The sequence below is a fragment of the Passer domesticus genome, chromosome 7, assembly GCF_036417665.1.
Source record: "Passer domesticus isolate bPasDom1 chromosome 7, bPasDom1.hap1, whole genome shotgun sequence".
NCBI classification, from domain to species: Eukaryota; Metazoa; Chordata; class Aves; order Passeriformes; family Passeridae; genus Passer; species Passer domesticus.
Window position 1 is genome coordinate 9493832 of NC_087480.1, and position 18565 is coordinate 9512396.

General features: G+C 43.0%; 1 protein-coding gene across 4 annotated transcripts in view; it reads left to right on the forward strand.

Moving 5' to 3' along the window:
- The first annotated feature begins 1104 nt into the window (after positions 1–1104).
- The window catches only part of GRIA3 (glutamate ionotropic receptor AMPA type subunit 3), a 142085-nt gene continuing 124624 nt past the window's right edge, over positions 1105–18565 (forward strand). For all 4 annotated transcript variants that reach the window (XR_010365820.1, XM_064426792.1, XM_064426791.1 and 1 more), the window contains exons 1-2: positions 1105–1699; positions 2561–2719. Coding sequence is in view for 3 of the 4 variants with exons in the window: in XM_064426792.1 (XP_064282862.1) it covers positions 1609–1699; positions 2561–2719 (250 nt within the window). In the remaining variant the exon portion in view is untranslated. The remainder of the gene's footprint in view (positions 1700–2560; positions 2720–18565) is intronic.

Here is an 18565-nt window from a genome sequence, read left to right on the forward strand (position 1 = left end):
GGTTGATTATTTCACAAATGCAAAGGCAACTGCATTTCATATTATCCCTAACTGAACGGAACATTGACCCAAATAATGCCACAGTCTAAGATTAAGATTAAAAAAAAGAAGCAGAGAAGCACCAAGGTAAAGTGACCTGCTGAAATCAGAGGAAAAGCAAATATTAAGGGAAGAACAGTCTTTGCTAGGCCTATGAGATGGACAACTCTACCTAGCATTGCTTTTCTGTCTCCATTTTGTACAGTTTTGTGAGCCCCAAAGCAGCAAAAAGAAAAGCCCAGTAGGATCCATACAGCACAGTGTCAAGGAGATGGGTGAAAGACCACAGAGAACCTGACTCAGGCAGACGCACAGCAGCTCCCTGTGGATATGAGGGGCGTCTCAGGGCTGGTGTTCAAGACACTCGGGATGTCCACCACCCGTCCCCCTGCTCCCCTGCGACTACCAGGTTGGCCCTGCCCTGTGCTTGGTGCTGGGGCAGCTCGTCAGCTGACACACACGTTGTGTCTTTTTCAGCATCAAGGATGAAACGGGGAGACTTTATATGAGTTCCTTCCTTTAGAGGAGGTTGGGAAGGACCTAACATTCCCTCGTGTGGGATTCAACTCTTCTTGTCTTTCTTCACTTCACAGCACTGTGGGCGGATGATGCTTCCCTGCTGATGCGCTGGCACTGGAGGAGGGATGGGGAGAACTCGGGCGCAGGGCCGGCAGCCCCCTCGGGAGAGCGCACGGTCCCTCGGCATCCCTGGCTGCGGCCCCTTCCAGCCCTCCCTCAGCATCCCCTGCGCTCACGTCTCTCCCCAGCCCTGTCCCCTCAGGAGGGGCCCAGCGGCACCCGCCTGCCCCGGCCATCACCAGGCCTCCCGCCCCCGGCCCCGAGCCGCCTCTGCTGCCTCCCGGCTCACAAGTTCTGGGGCGCCCGCATCGGGCACGGGCACCTCGCCACCACCCCCGGCCTCCTCTGCCGGCCCCGGCGCGGCTCGGCTCGGCTCGGCTCGGCTCCCCGCCCCTCCTTCCTTTCCCCGCTCCCTCCCCCGCCCGCCCACAGGCGCACGCACCGCACTCTCTCTCACATACACACACACACACCGAGCCGATGCAGCTTTAAAGGGGCAGCTGCAGCCCGGGGGCCGCCCCACGTGAGGCCGGTGCGCTCCCGCCGACCGCAGCCCCGAGCGCTGAGCCGCGGCCGGAGCCGCCGGGGCTGGGCGGGCGGGCCGAGCGGAGCGGAGCGGAGCGGAGCGGCTGCCAGCCCGCCTCACGCCAAGTTTGATCGATAACCCCCTCCCGGCCCGGGCGGAGCAGCCTCGGCGGCTCCGCTACCCACCATCTTTGGGGGAAGTCCCTGCGTTGGGGGGGGGCTGCTGGCGACGGGGGAGAAAGGCAATCTCGCAGCCAATGAGCCCTGCTAGACTGGGGTGAAGACGAGAGCAGAGGGATTTGGGGAAGGAAAGAATAAAAAAAAGAGACGAAAGGAGGGGGACCATCCTCCCCACCACCTCCGCCAGCATCGCCACCGCCGTTGACACCGCTCCGAGTCTCCAGTTGCGCCCATGCCTGTGCCGCCAGTTTCGGTTTAGGGGCTGAACCGCAGGGGCTGAAGAAAATGGGGCAGAGCGCGCCCCGGACCCTCCTGCTGCTGCTGGCGGGGCTGCTGGGGGAGGCTCTGGCGGGGTTCCCCAACACCATCAGTATAGGTAAGCGCCCGCCGCGGCACCGCGACCCGCGCCCTCCCCGCCAGCCGGGGGGAAGTTGTGAGGAGGGGAGCGGGGGGCGAGCCCGGGCGCAGCGGGGAAGGAGCCAGCCCTGCTCCGCTTCGTGCCCCTTTTCGGGGGCGAGAGGCAGCGGCGGTGCCCGGGCTGCGCCGGCGGGCGGCTGCGAGCGGCGCCGGGCTGCCCGCACCCCTCCGGGCGGCGGGGATCGGGTCCGCGCTCTGCGGAGCCGTGCCCTGGAGCAGCGCATCCCGTGGAGCACATAATGTGAGAGAGTCGTGGCGTGAATCTGTAGCGACGTGCCCGAAAGCCGGGGCCGAGCGAGCCGTGAGGCTCAGGGCAGCGAGTGAAGCGGGGGCTGTTCCCTGCCGTCCCTCGGAGCATCATTTCCCTCGGCCGCGCTATCGCTCCACCAGACCGTGAAACCGCACGTTTGCCACGCCGCACGCCGCCGTGTCCCCGCACATAACTACGGTGCCGATATTTTGGTAGTCTGGACAAGATTTAGGAGCTACGGTTCCCCAAGTTAGACTTTTAAATCTCTGTGTGGGCATCCGTGTAGAAGTGGCCTGGTTTTCAAGGTGCACCTGCAGCTCCAAGCGATTCTCATTGCTCAGGGGGCACCTGGATGTGGTGTGTGGCTTTAAAAGCCTAACTTTGGACTTGGAATATGTATTTCATGTCAGTGCTCTGTCAGAGTTATGTGCTCACGTTCAGGCTGCTCCTGTTCATTCTCTCCTGCAGTGTGCAGCAGGCAAATATAACTTATTGCCATTGTTTCTCCTCAAAATTAATTCTGAAATACCTTTTTCCTCTTTTCCTTTTTATTTTTTTCTCCTCACCTAGGTGGACTTTTCATGAGGAACACTGTTCAGGAGCACAGTGCATTTCGATTTGCTGTGCAGCTATACAACACAAACCAAAATACCACAGAAAAGCCCTTCCATTTGAATTATCACGTAGATCACTTGGACTCTTCCAACAGTTTTTCAGTGACAAATGCTTGTAAGTAAATACCTGGTTTTAAAAAATACATTAATTTGTTATCTATGCTGCATTCAGTTCCTTCCTGGTAGTTCTTGGTCATACAGTATAGTGCAACAAATGTGTGTAGTGACTGGAGGTTTAGTAGATTTGCAGCATTATATGGAATACCTTAGGAAAAGTTCTCTTACCACCTCATCCCCTTAGTTTTGTTTTTCAGGAAAACAACCATGTTGTTGATATAGCAGTGCTGTGTAGCTGCAATCAGTGAATTGCTGATGAAGAAAGATCCCTTTTCTGTTGAGGCTACAACCTAGCTGTGTGAAAAGGCATAATTTGCAAATAATGTATTATATAGGGAAAAACCAGAAACCACTGTTTAGAAGTGACCTTGAGAGGGAGAAGGCTAGAGGGGCTTACTTGCCTCATCTGCCTTGAAATACTGAGTTGTTTTCTTACACTGAGAGTCCTGTGCAAAGCTGAGGAGACTGTAAACTGACACATACTGTTAGAGCTGAGGGGAGAGAAAATGGAATCAGAACACTTGGCATTAGGAGAAATAGCTCTGTACAAGCAGTGCACGCATACAATTTGAGCTTTTATTAACAGAAGATGCAAAATAGAACTTTGAGTATTGCTGATGTGGTGTTAAGATGCAAAATCTCTTTCAGAAAGACTCGTGCGTGTTCTGCATTTTAAAAAGCATTCATTTACCAGTAGTAGTTCCTGGATATTTGTTTTACTGATGTATCCAAGTTCGATTCTATACAAGTTTTATTGTAAATTACTGAAAACGAAAGGAGTCCTCTTCCAAGGTAACTAATGCACTTTGCAATGTGGAGATATATGTCTGTACATGATCTAATGGACCGCTGAATGCAATGTACTAACTTCACATTATGAACAGGTTTCCTCTCACAGTTTGCATGTTTATACTCACAGTGTAAAATGGTCAGAGAGGAAGCATTGTACTGAAATAATTAAGAACTTGAGTACAGAAAAATAGCATTTTTTGCTTTAAAACAATTACGTGTTTTGAATAACTTATTTATTTTTTTATTTGCAGGAGATAGGATAGTTCTTACATTCCTGTCCCACTGTATATTCTGAGAAAGTTGATGGTTAAAAATATACAGTAAGGAAATATTTGGACAAATTTTGGATTGATATTCTAACATATCCCCCATGTGACTGCTTCTTGGTAGTGCAGTGTTACACTCTCCAAAGGACTTTGAAGTAGAACCTTTAAAACTTTTGTAGGGGGGTTAATTATGTAATATACAATAAAAATACTTGGTAAAGTGGGAAAAAATGGTAAATAAAAGCGTGTCTCTACTTTGCATCTTATTTTACTAATCCTATCCAGCTTCAACAGCTCTTACAACAAACATCAGACTATTAATCCTTAATCAGTGTAATCCCTTCAAGAGGCTGCATCTCAAGCACAGTTTCCTAAATATCAATTATATGGATTTAAACTAAATACATTGAACTGCTTGGGTGATTAATTATTAATTGTTTTTTAAAAGTTGTTACCAGCTCTTCTCCCACCAACAGAAGTGATCCACACACTTGTTCAGTATATTTAGTCAGTGTTCTACTCATCTTCTGACATCTAATGATTTTTGTCAATGCTTATTAAAAGCTGTGGCAATTTTAGTAAAGTGGGATGGTTTTCTGTAGTACAGGGCTGCATGTTCCACCACCCATATTACCAGTACAGTAAAACTGGGAAAACTGAAATCTCTGGAGAAACTGTCAACCAAAGAAGATGTACCTACAGTAACCTATTTTAAAGCAGAAGATGTGAAAAAAGAAACAGACGAAAGAAAAGGTGACCTTGTCTGTTCTGTGTCAACCATCTCATAATACTGTTGATAAGAAAAGAATACAGTGAGTCTAAGTCACCAGCCATAGGCTTCAGCAGCTGAAAATACAAAAAAAACCCCATCAGAACAGTTATTCTTTTGAATCTGGTACCAATTATCTTTGAAAGTCAGAACACTTAATGTGTATCAATGCATTAGGATGAATTAATAGCTCCTCACACTACCTAACCAAAATTCCAGCCTTTAACCATATCCTCATTTCTTATGGGAGTGGCAGATAATTTCAGTGTGCTGCCATATCCATGAAGGAATTCTTTCCACAACATTTTTGCCTCACTTGGAGATAAGCATATATTGTCTCCAGAGCTGTCACACAGCCGTTTGATCAATATTTGCAATTGGCAGGGTTCCATAGGAGAGAAACCTGCAGTGACTCTGCCTTCACTGGGGAGGGAGGCTGAGGCTGACTGTGTGGTGGGATAGGTACAGGAGCTGAGAGGAAATTGAAGAAAGGAGCATGTGTAGCCTGAGCCTAATGCCTGTACTAGTCAGTATCCGTAAAATATTATTTTTCATTCTCTTTTGCATTGATTTGTATGATCATGACTGTAGTAAGTGTTTCTGTGTGCAGGGATTGAAGGGGCTCTGCTCAGAAAGACTTCGGTTCTTACTGTGCAGCTGCACATCCCGTTTGATGCAATCTGGTGCATTCCAGAGGAGAAAAAAAACCTCTTCTGAAGTATTCTCATGAGCCTGAGAAAAATAGCCCACCTCTGCTACGGCAGATTTGGCAATATCCCAACCTGGGAACAAACTTGTTTAGAAGCAGAAGAAAATTCCTGCCCTAAGCCCCTCCCTCTCATTTCTTTTTCAGTTAAATGATGCATAATCTGATTTATGTACATGTATTCCCTGCTTTGCTGCTAGCACCAAGCCTCTCTCTGTATATTTAATTTACACACATTCATACAGTATTTATCCACTCTGTATTTATCTGCCCACTTATTTATTTAGCCGTATGATATCTTAACAGAGAACAAATGCAAACACAGATGAAAATTCTAGTGTATTTAAAGGTGAATTGAAGTTTATCAGTTGGCTCTAGGGAAATTATTACATTTCTTAAAATGTGCAGTTTCTTGCTATCAGTAGAAACAGAAAGCAAGCTAACTTGACCTATGAATTTCTAAAATCAAAATCAGGTTATATTTTCTTTTAAAATGCTCATGTAGGGAGTGAGCTAGCCTTTTCAAATAATATGAATATGACAACTCAAATATATAAATTTGTCACTGAAGCAATATCTCCCATGCATTTCTCATAATCTGCTGAAGGATGTTGGTGTTAATGTTGAATTGTGTGTATAGTTCTGTAGATCACATTCCCTAGAAATAACCCACGTCTGTGGTTCTGCTCTGCACTTGTAGTGCACTATACTAACACTGCTCCAGCCTCTGCAGTGTCAGCTCATTAGCACACAGATCTCATATTCCCTCTCTGCACTGTCATTGCAAAAAATTGCTGTTGTACACCTTTACAGCCAACAAATGTGCACTTGCCTTATGTACAATTTTCAAGAAATATATAGGAAAGTAAACTAAACGTTATGCATAGTCTTCCTTGAATTTCTCAAAGCATTTTTTAATGAAAAGCATAGTTTTCTTTAAAATCTGTTGATCATGTAATGACAGTGGTGGGATGTGTGCAGATGAAAAGGGGCTGTAATTGTAGAATCTAATTAATCTACAGATAGATTCCATCTCTTAGCTAAATCTAACCTATCAGCTGCAAATTCTTGTACCATTAATTTTTCTGAGTTTTTTTCTTATGTATCTTCTTAATCCAGAAAGCTTTTTCTATTTTACCAAATATAGATGTGTAGTGGGTTTTTTTTTCATGAGCATTCATTTTTCAAGAGACAAAAAAAAGAGGGAAGATGCAAAGGCACGCTAACCTTAGGTTGCTGAAATCCTGTAGGTGGTTGTATTGGCATTTTCTTGAAGGGGTCTGATTTCAGACTTGTAAAAATTTACTTTAGCATCCTTGCAGTCCTTGTGTTTAATCCTAAAAATTCAACTTGGGAGGTTTTAATGGGAAAAGTGCATGTTCATTGTTGTGAGAGTGTTGCAGAAAGTGATACCTCAGGACTAGTAGCAGACAGCTTTTGCAGTTTCTCTCAGAGCTGCTCCCTCTCCAAGACCCAGGTGTGGGGGTGTGTGCTCACACGCACCCTCGCTCGCACTGAGCGCACGTGCACGGGCCCACGTTCCCTTTAGGTGCTGTTCAGCATTTCTTTTTGCCAGTGGGCAGATAATTTGCTTCCCTTGCATCTGTGTGCTCTTTGGCCAGCTGGCAAAGGACACTGATGCTGCAAGTGGTCAGCTCCCTTCTGCCAAAAGCACAAGCATGTGTTGCTGGAAGCATTGCCAAGTTTGGGCCGGGTGCTGCTGGTTTTGCGGGAGCAGCGAGCACAAGGGAGATGCCTGAACTCTCCCAGTATGGAATATACTCTGATTTCTCCAGTGTTCTGTGATAAAACACCTGGAAATGTGCTTTCTACACAACTCTGCTCATTACAGACCACTGAAAACGCCTTTCATGCTGCAAAATGCACTCAAGTATCATGTGTACCTGCTGTATGACCAAGAAAAGCAGCTGGCTTCAGCTTAGGGGTCACGGCTTTTGTGTTATTGCTCTAGGTTGAAAGGTGAAAGGTGTGTTCCAGCCAACATTTGTTTCCACTTCATGGCAGAGCAGATGATTTGTCATGAAACTTAATGTGATCCCAGTGTTAGCAGAAGGAAGGATACCATAAAACTATGTTTTATTATTTCTTATATTAATTTCAGAATAAGCTTACTCTCCTCTGCTGCATACATTACATTTATGTACTGTTTAGATGCTAGGGTGCCATTTAGCTTACACAGTAGAGATGGAAAAAATACAGGGATGGACACTTTTTTGAGAAACTCTGAGTTCACTAAATGAATAAAGAATAAAGCATGGTAAAGAGTGCCATTGACTTGTTTAGTTTTGGAAAGATTTTGTGCAGATGCAGATATGAAATTGTTCCATTATCCTATATAGCACTGGGTCTGGAGGACCCATGGGGCTGTTAGGGCAGGTTGGAGAGCTACTGATTAACTACACCTTCCCATGAAATGTGTAACAGCTGGAGTTTATCTCTGGGAGGAAATGGAGATGCCATGATGGGAAACTAGCCTGTGACAGAAGCTTTTAACAACCACAAAAAAAGCCCCACAGTTTTGTTGAAGGCTGATTTGGGAGCTTGTCCAAGAGCTGCAGAAAACAGTGGGTTTCTTTCCTCTGGGTTCACTGTGTTCAGTGTCTGGGAGGTGGGAGGCCATCCTACTGCCAGTGTAGGACTGTTATGCAAGAAGGTGTGAAAGGAAAGAGCTGATGTATTTTCAGTGTTTCTTTATTGTCACAAACCATCAATTTAACATTTTCCATTTAAAGTACCTATTTTGTCATTACCAGTTTTAGAATGCTAATTTTGATTTAGTTGGGCATCCTTAAAATGTTTTAGAATATGTTATTTTTGAACCATCAACAGTGTATTTTCATAGTTCATTTCAAACCAAGCCAAGCCATATAAATGAAAACCTGCATTCATTTATTGTGAGGAAAGTGTTTTGGGAATTGGTTTTGGACATTTAAGTTACAACCTGAGAGCAGTACTTTCTATGCTGCTGGAGAGCAGAGATCACTGGAAGACCATCACCCCTTTTCTAAGGAAACTCATAAGTCAGCCTAAAAACTCTGTGCCTATTGTCAGGAGGTTTGCTATGTGAAGGCTTGTACTCCACTAGAACAACGTGGTGATCTAAAGCAAAAAATTTAGAAATGATTGATGTAGATAAAACCACTTTCTGTGAAGCTGTGATGATCACTGCAGTGAAGCAATTTCCAAATTTCACCCATGGAGATTCTATTCTAAATATGTATGCACTATATTTCCTGTCAGAGCCAGAGGCTTCCCCTCTGTTGTATCACCTGCTTTATATTATTGTTGATCTTCAGAATATCAGGTGCCTTTGAAACTTCAAATTTGAAATCATCTTTGAGTTTTCATGTGCAGCCATCTGAGAGAGACTCCAGGGTAGACACTCCTGCTCTGCTGCTGGGCACTAATAATTACCACAGAGCCTCACAGTACACACTCCAGCCTGACTGTTTGGAGACATTTCTGTATCAGCAGATATAGAATGCAGAGTTCATTTTATTAGTGCACAGCAATGTGTGAAATATTCAAAGGCAATGAGTACCCTTTGAGTTGGTCTCACAAAGATGTGTTAGTGGTGATACTATTGTATACACACAGAGCAAGAGAGAAACAGGTGACAGGATTTCTGTGTAAAGAGAAAGAGTGAACGTAGGAATATGTCAGTGAATCCACTGAGCAGTCGTTCCTGCATATCCTTGCCATTGCATCTGAGGCTCTGGATCTGTTTTACCATCTTAAGTGTTTCTAAAATAGCAAGTGGCAATGTGCAACTCTGACACAAACACCACACAGGAGGCGCAGAAGCCCTTAATGCGTGAGGATCAATCTGCAGAGACACAGTGCTGTGGAGAACTTGCCCAGGCACTTGTAGAAGGGGTGAATTGCTTTCCTGGAATGGATAATAGTGCAGGTGAGCACTCTTCTGCTGGAATGGAGTGACCTATCTGGTCACTTGCATGTCATTATTTTGCTGGACTGTTTGGATTCTTTAGATATGCTGAAAGTTTTTTTTGCTTGGTTTGTTTCAAGTGCAATTTACTTGTTTGCTTTCAATCCACTTATAACTTAAGTGGTTGGCTTTGAATGCTTGGTCCTGCCCCTTTGTTGGGGCAGATATTTGCTGGAGCTTGTTCAAATGTAATGCTTGAAATTCTGGTCAAGAATTTAAAAAATATATTGGGCTGTATGGGTGCTCCTATAGCTTGAGAGTTTTTTAGTAAAAGGACTGTCTTTAAAATTATATGCAGCTCTCTGAGTAAGAGATAGCTAGTGTCTGATGGTGTATAGTCTGTGCATAGCCACTCATTTTGTGTATATTTCATTGTTTTCACACATCTTTCTCCTGGGCTGATGTGTGGAGTTGTGCTTGCTGATTTCACCATGGGTAGTTTTGTCACTTGCAAACATCAGGTATTTGGGTCTAGCCTATCTGGTAAAGGGACTGAACTTGGGAAATGGTGGAATCCTCTGGTGGCTCATAGCATGATTTGGAGTAAATTGAATTGTCCTGTAATAGCACGGTTTTTCTCTCTCTTATACAAGAGTAGTAAAATTTACCTCTGTCTCAGAGGTACTGCAAGGCTGTTTCCAGTAAAAAACTTGGAGAGCTTAGGCTAACAGCACCTTCTTCGATTTATGATCCCTTCTTCCACTTCCTAAAAAAGACAAACCCAAAACCAAAAAACAAAACGGGAAAAAAAAAAAGGAAAACAAGAAGAAAAAAAATCCCCACTAAAATCCAGCCTGCTTTTGATCCTGTTGAAAGATGAATTGAAATTGGCAATTACAAATTTGCTGTCCTTGCTGTAAGAAGATGTTCATTCCCACTGATGGACCTGGGAGAACATGTGTCACAGCCATACAGCAAGCCAATCTGTCACTTGGCTAAGGAGGAGTTTTCCTCTCCTTACCTGAAATAAACAAAGCTGTTGGAGAGAGAAAATATTTGATACTGGAACGTTTTTTGTCTGCTATGCCCTTTGGGTCTTTATAATAGGTCTGGTCCATAGGACTGCAGCACAGCCTATGCCCAGTTCTTGCTTTCCTGACCCCACGCTCTGACTGCTCATTTGAGTGATGGGAGAACGACCTGTCTTTGCTGGAAGTGCTGCTGTCTGTTGATTTCTCCCAGTGAGGTGTGCTGTAATCAGTATCTCACAGCTGCTAGCTTTTCCAAGAGATGTGCAGCAGTGCATTTCAGGGGTGGCTGCCTCCCGTGATTTCTTTGTCTCATTTCCATTTCAGAGATCTTCGTCTGATATGGGTGCTGCAGCCCACTTAGTGAACATGGATCAGGTCTTGTGGATCACAGGGCTGCTGCATCATGACACACATCTTGATTTGTCTTTGTACTCTGCTGTGCATGCTGAATTCCCTAAAACTTTTTGGTGTGGTTGTCATTGATGTAATTTGTGTTTTTCTGCTGAGGGGGAGCTGCAAGGGGGAAGATGGCTGGGGAGAAGTAGTAATGGGAAAGTTTTTTCTGGTGATGAACTTTTTGTAGTTTTTCTACAAGAGAGCATGGTGAAATACTGATTTTTACCAGTTACAGAGGTTTTGTCTTCCTTAGACTTTACCACTTGTGTCACCAAGTTTGAATTCTAATGAAGTCTGCTGGTCAGAAAACTCAAGTTCATGCATTCTTTTTTTCCCAGCAGTTAGATGAGAGCTAATTAGTGTCTATTGATTTGCAAACGACTGACCCCAACTCTAACCCTGGATTGACTCAAAACTGTTAGGGGGAATTCTAAATTATCTAGCAAGTTTAATGTACTCACCCATCTTTCTCTGAAGTGTTTGTGCAGTGGTCAAGTAGCATCCCCAGAGTGGCTTCACTACTGTTGTGGAATATGTGAAAAGCACTTCAACCTAAGGAAGTGCTGAATGAGCAAACATTCTGCATAATACCTAACTCTGAATTTCTTTTTTAAAACATTGCTTTTTTGTGCCTATTTGCTTATGACTTCTTGATGAATAGAAAATGGGCTAAAGAGAAAAAAGGTACATGATCATAATGTGCCAGCTAATCCTATTTCTTTCCTATTTCAGCCATGTCAGCAGAGTGATTCTCATGACTAATGATAGTTTTTATATATTTATATCGAATGCCTTGGCCAGCTCAGACCTACTTCCTCTGTAGAACCATTATCCCACTGTTCTGTGCATCCCAGAAACTAATTGTATATCCCAGAATATCATGATTGAAATGATGGGAGCTATGTGACTTGCTAATCTTTCATTTCAGATGTAGTTCCAAAAAGGTTTTAAAGATTTAGATTGGGATCAACCAGAAAATGTGAGAATTAAAAATAAAAGCTTTTTTTAATAGTTTCAGACCTAAAAAAAATTACTCAGCTTCAGTTGAAGTCAAATGTTCCATTTTGGAAATGATGATTTCTGTTTTGTGCATTTTTTCCTGGTTGAAGCAATTTGGTGAAGCTTATCCAAGTTAGCAAGACATTTCTGCAGGCACGAATCTGCCTTTTTCATATAAAAGCACCTGTTCTCTCCAGTTTGTATAACAACATATAGATTATGGATGTGAATATAAAATTGTGTGTGATTTGGAAGAAATCCTGCTTTTTTTCAGGGTATATAGTTCAAACTGCTTGTGATGGATTTTATGGATAGACGACTTTTGTCAGTCAAAGTATGTATAGAATGTCTTTCCACACCATCTACAGGCAATTTACTTTATTACCTGGAGAGGCAGTGAGATGAGCCCAAAATTGATCAAAATGAGACCAGTTAACCCTCCTGAAGTTTTCCACTACTCCAGTTTGGTGCTCCAGGTGCAGAAGCTGCTCTAAAGCATGAATCAGTGTAGCTTTCTACATGCAGAGGGTAGTAAATGTTGTGAAGGTTTCTACAGCTGCAGTGTCCTGTTTCAAAGGTGTGTGTTCATATGTGTCAGGTGTGTTTTACTGACTGTTACAGTTCTATGTAGCACAAAAAGGGATTGCAAGTGGAGATACTTAGTAATGCATATCTGTAGTGATCACTGGGACCTAATGTTTAGTGCTTTATTGTTCTACCTTCAAAAAAAAAAAAGGCCTCTGTATCCCATTAGAATAAATAGGGGCAGTCAATGTGGGTGCACAGTTTGTGGTGATTGGGATGGGCTGGCCCAGCCTCATCCCCAGTGGCACAGCTGTGAGCAGCAGGTGAGCAGCACTGACAGCAACGAGCCATGGAGTGCCCAGGGGCACTGACCAACCTCCAAAGGGAGCAGAGGGCACACAGGGGCAGGGCAGGAACATGAGGGGTGTAAAGGGCTGGGCTAAAGAACAAGAAGGGCAGATGCTTGCAGCCTTCTGAGGTGACCTGGTGTTGCTCTGTATGGGCAGGTGCCTGAAGCCTTCTGATGTGGTAAGGTGTTACTGTGCGTGGTGAATGCTCAAAGCCTTCTGAAATTGTATGGTGACACTCTGTGTGTTGTGGCTGTCTCAGCTGTGACAGTGAAGATACATGATGGGGTCTTCCTCTGATGTGATTTACACAGGGTAGATTTGGAGTAGCTCTGTGAAATCAGTAAAGGCTAAAAGCAGAGTGGTCCCTCCTGGGCTGTTCCTGGCCCTGAGTAGGGTCTGTGGGTCCAGGATAGCCAATGGATTCTCCAGGGGAGACCCTGAACATCTTAATCAATAGCACACCTTTCCTCCAGGGCTGTGCAGGTTCTCCAGGCTCTTGGCTTCAGCAACTAACTGAATACATCCTTGTGTTGCATTGCACATTATTTCCTTCTGGAACTTTGGGAAATTTAGCAAAATGATCACGTTCAGCAGTAGTAAGTGTCCCCTTATAAATGATGCTGGGTATCTCAGAAGTATCTGTAATAGACTCTGTGGAGCAGAATCTGCCAAGGAAAGATTTCGTTTTTCAGTTGAAACAAAATAGTGTAAATCAAATAGTCTCCAGTGGAAAGTGCTGACCCTGCTTTTAGCAGAAGTCTCTTATACCATATCTACTTTCAGATTTTCTTTTTTTCCCCTGCTTTCCCAACTGCAGGTATATTTTTTGTAGCTGTGAATCTTTCACTACTTTTCTCTGTATCAGGTTATGTGTTTTGCAATTCTTTTATGGATAGAGGCTGTGTGACATTAAAGACTGTAGACTCTTCTGTGAAATTTAACTCCTTGTGTCTCTTAGGTGCTTGCATGACTAGTGATAGTCTTGACTGAAAAACATTGCACCTTTTTCTGAGTCATTCTAGAGATAATTCAAGGACAAATCTCTGGTAGAACAGGTCTTTTGACTGAAGCATAAAGCTAGCATTTTAATTTATTTTCATGTGTGAAAACGCACTGTTGTTTTTCATAAATGGGGAACCTATTGTGGGTAGTGATGCTAACTCCTGCATCCTGGTCAGGTTCCAGCTTGGATCAGTATCAACATAAATCAGTTATTCTCCCGAAAGCTTTATTTAGATAAATTATCTGCACTTCCTGTCTTAAATTCTTACTGTGTTGTTCTGCAGTGCTAGCCCCTGTTTCACATAAGATGCATTTGAGATTTGAGGCAGTCTCTGCATATGCTGGAGGATACAATTTGGTATTAAAGTATATTTTTCCTTGCGGGCTTTTCTGCAAAGGTTCTGTGCTTCCTTGGTACTGTCTGGAGATTCTCTGTGTTAATAAGAATTGTTTTGTTAATTGATTCCAGAATCTGCTGCACTGGAATAGTCTGCCTTAGTCAGGATCTCCACCTGAATTTTAAAATGGCATCTTTCTGGACAAAATTCTACTTTCTCCTATGTTGTCTCTAAAACTGATTATATCAGCCCAGTCTATTTCTTGTATATGCTGGGTTGATTTCAGTTTACAGCAAAATTCTCTATAGGGAGATTAAAATCAAAATTAATGTTTTTTTCAAGAAGACTGGGTAAAGCTGTGTATCAGATATGAATCACTTCAGTTTCTCAGAGATTCAGGTCTGTAACTGAATGTGCATGGAGTACACTTGAAAAAGTATCTGAAAACTCCAAAAACAGGAGACCTTCTGCAAAGTGGGTGTGATAAGGGCAAAAGTAGCATGACAGTCTCCCCTGCTATCCTGGCTGCCTCATTCCTGGATGAAAGAAGCTCTAGAAGTGTAGAGCATTAAGATCAAACCTCCTGGATAATCAGGACTGTGACTTTGTTCTGCGTGACAGAGAAGGGCCTGCGGTTCCTGCTGCTGCTGCCTTTTCCACTGAGCCTGCCAGCAAAAGGATCAATTAGTGCCAACTGCAGGAGTGCAGCTCCCTTACAAAGGCCTGTGTCCACTTAGAACTGTTCATTTAAGCTCTCATTATGAACTTCAGGTTAAAAACAGTGCATGCTGCCACCTCATCATTTACCTGAAACTGAGAGACTATTTTACTGGTTTAGCCATCCTCCTGCCTAGTTCAGGTGCTTTTTTGCAACTGAGTCCAACTTTAAATCTCCAGGAGAAGTGGATCATGTTGTGCTGAGATGATTACAGTTATGGTGTGTAGAGATTTATTAACAATATAGAATAGAAAGTAGTAACACTAAAATATTGATGATCAAAGATGTGCAGCTTGATAAATTCACCCATCCTTAAAAGCTGGCTTTTTTTTATGAATGCCCTGCAGACAATTTTACTTTAATAATAAAATCAAGGCTTTTGTTTTAAAACAGTCACAGCCTGCTTCATTTCTCAGAGGTGTAGAGGTTGTGAGGTTACCCTGTTTGTCCACTGGTGAGTGTTCTCTTTTCAGAGAAGTTGGTGCCATTAATCCTTTTGCTGTTGGTGGTTTTGCTGAAAACATCCACTGCAATGCTGGCTGATTGTCATTAAACTAGCAATAAGCTTGTAAATTGGATAATGCTACAAGCTGAAGATTATTTTAATTGCCAGGATATAAATCTTCTGAGCAACAGAAAAGGCTTTAAGACTAAAAAGTGATTTTTGGATATAGGTGGAACAATGTGACTTCGGAAGCTTGGTGCAGCAGCACTTTGATTACCTGGGTAATTAAACAGATCAACACACACAGATGTGCTGTTGCTTCCTGCTCAGACTGTGTTCAGAGGGCTTGGGCACTTCTGCAGAGCTCACCTGATGGAGTTTCTTTGGAGCATTACACTCCATGTGAAGGAGCTGAGGTGATGGCCTTGGCTCCCATTCATGATATCTGCAGAAAAGAATTGCTGCAGTCTAGTGGTGTATTGAGCTCTCTGCAGTGGCTCATGGCACCACAAATCCTGCCTGGAAGCCAAGGAGTGCCATCCTCTAGGTTCTTGGGAGAACTGATCTTTCCTCTGTTTTCCCTAGAGCACATACCAGGCCTCTTGTAATTCTTACAGTGAAATAGGGTAGAAAACCTGTAAGAATTCTTGGTGGTTAGGAGATTTTCCTGCAGGGGATGTGTGCCTGAGCCTAGGGCTGGTGACCCACTAATGTGCAGCGTCGCATGCTGGGCAGCAGTGGTGCTGCAGGACTTGCCCGCAGCCCCGCAAGGCTGCCAGGAAGAGACTCACTACAACCACAGCAACTGGATCTTTTTCACTTCAGGGCTTTGGAAGCTTTCTTTGGGATCTCTACTCCACAGGGATGTGGTTTTTCCCTTTAGTCAGCTGTCTTTATTCCTTTTTCTATGTTCTCTGTTCTTGCTTTGCTTTTAGAGGTAGGAGCATAATTTAAAAATAAATGTTAAAAAAGCTATTTCACTTCCCAGAGACAGTGAACAGGACTGTGAATGGCGCCTTCTGTTCCCCGTCTGCCTGGGTTCACCTCGCGCCCATCAGCCTTGGCATTAGTCTCACTCACATGGAGCTGTTTGGTTTGTTTTGCTCTCAATAACTCTTTTGAGAGTGGGCAAATTTCACACTGAAGTAGTTAAAAACCCCGAACTTGGTCACGTTTCCTTGTAAGTGACTTAGTGTAAGTCACCACCCAGGCTGGGTTTGCTCGGATCACTGGAGCTTCTGTGAATCCAGTTTGACTTCTGAGGTATTTACCAGTCCTTGAGGTCGTGTGAGTTTCCTGCAAAGCTGGAACTGCTGAAGCACTGGAGGGATCCTGGAGCTTTCAGTGGGGCCTGTATGTAAATACAGGAACTGTGTGAATGAAAACCAAGAGTAAAATTCATCAGCATTTCTTTACTTTCTTGAAGGCTGCCATGCCTTCTGCACTGATACGAGACTTCTGCAGCTCGGAGTGATGAACCCCCTGAAACAAATGACTGAGATTAGTATTATTTATAGATAGCCACAGAGATCATTCATCCTTCTCAAGCTGTTTATTTTTGGGCAGCCCAGTGAAACTGATGAAATTGCCAGTTGTCTGAAATGCTGCTGCCAGTTGTTTGAATGAACGGTATTGATTATAGTTACAGGACTATTCATCTCATACTGGCACGCATACAATACATGGATTATAAAAATGTTGTCTCTGTTGACAGCTGGGTTATGAAATGATACACTGAATTATATGTCCTTGCAGGCAGTGTCTGCATTGACTTTTCTTACCCTAATTCAAAAGTATTAAAAGTTACTTAAAGGAATGCAGAATGGAGCATTAGACTTTGAAAATATTTTTTTTTGTACCTTTGTTAGAAACAACCAGTTGACAAGTTTATGTTGAAATGAGGTGACACAGAAAAACTCCAGTAAGTACTAACTGGTTTAAACAGTCTTCTGCTGTGGAGGTGAAGAACATTTGGCTTTAAGAGTAAAGGACTTCTTGAAAGTTGCAGATAGAAAAGAGACTATTTAAGTGTACTCTTATTACCACAATTTTAAAATCAAAGAAAACTTTGAGATGAGCCCTGTTTGCAAGGCATGCAGTAGTAGCCTTCTGGCTTCAGAGCAAATACCTTCATCTTTCTCATTTTTTTATTTAAAAAAAATGCATTGATGCAGTGATTGTGTTTGGCTACAGTTACCCTCAAAAGTTTTCCATTCTTCATTTTGTCACTAACTTAATGGTGTGTATCCCAGTTGCCTGGGTCGTTCCATCACAATGTCTTTTGCCATGGGATTCACTGGAGACAAGGTCAGCAGATGGCCTGTTGGCTGTGGAACAGGCTGTTCTTCTAACTTGAATGAGTTAGAACCCCAAAAGTTGAAATAAAAGCCCCTCTCACATTTTAGAGAATGTGCTCTCTCATTAAATCATTGCAGTATATTTGAAGGATTCATATTTTGAAAAAGTATGATCATTAAATAAAGATTAGATAGGTTTTAAAGTACTGTGCTTGAAAATTTCCATTGTCTTACTCTGTAGCCATGAGTGACCGAAAAGAGTTAAGATTTTAGATTTAAAATGCTCAGAGCAGTTTCATTTTAGTTTTACTCATGCTTACTTGTTTATATCTGAAATAACACCACTGCCTCCAGCTGCTGTCCTGAGCAGACTTTCCCTATATTTGCCTGAACTAATTGGTACAATGAGCATAACTTCAGTAGTACACAGCAGTGACAGAAGTAACTGTTGCATGCTAGGGTGTGTTTTAAAATGTGTTTGCAATTGTAACCAATCTATTAAATAATTGCATTTAAAGTTTCCTTAAATACCCGAGTCCAAGTCACTCCAGCTGGAGTTGATTGACTTATCATGCCTCATAAAAACAGATCTATGTCACTGTGGTTCTTAAAATGATTTTTAGCTGTTCTTTTTGACGGTACAGGGTTTACAGATTTGCTATGAATTTGTGTGTTGTTTGGTTACTAAAGGGTCATGTTCTTCCACAGCTTGCATTACGTGTGATAGCCTTCAAGTGGAATATTTTTACCATAATTTCAGGTTTTTCACAGCATGAAGTACCAATTTCATGAATAGGAAAATATTTTTTTCTCTTGTTCTTTCTTTTCCTTTATAGTCTGAGATTTTTTTTTAATCTGTAAAATTCGTAACGAGAAAATTAGTGAAACTAATCTTGCTCTTCATTTGAGTGTCTCTTGTCATTGGTTTTTCAGATCCTAGCCAGCCACTTTTTATCTGTCTGCTTCCTTCTGCTTGCCTTTCCTTTGTCTCAGTCTCTGCAGTGAAGCTGTTCTAATACCACCACTTTAATTGGTGGTGTTTTATTCTTAAATTCTTTCTCCAAAAATTTAATCTCCTCTTATGAGACGGGATATGCTCAATCTCTATGTAAGTGGATGAGTTAGCAGAATAAGTATCTACCTATTCATGCGAGAACAGACACCCCCACGCCCATGCTGTCAGCAGGGAGAGATGGATTCTGTTGATAATTTGTGTGGTGCAGTGGCTGACAAGATACAGTAGCAAGGATAAAACACTAGTGACTGCACTTGGCAAAATTTAGTGGTCTCTTCAGCTGTG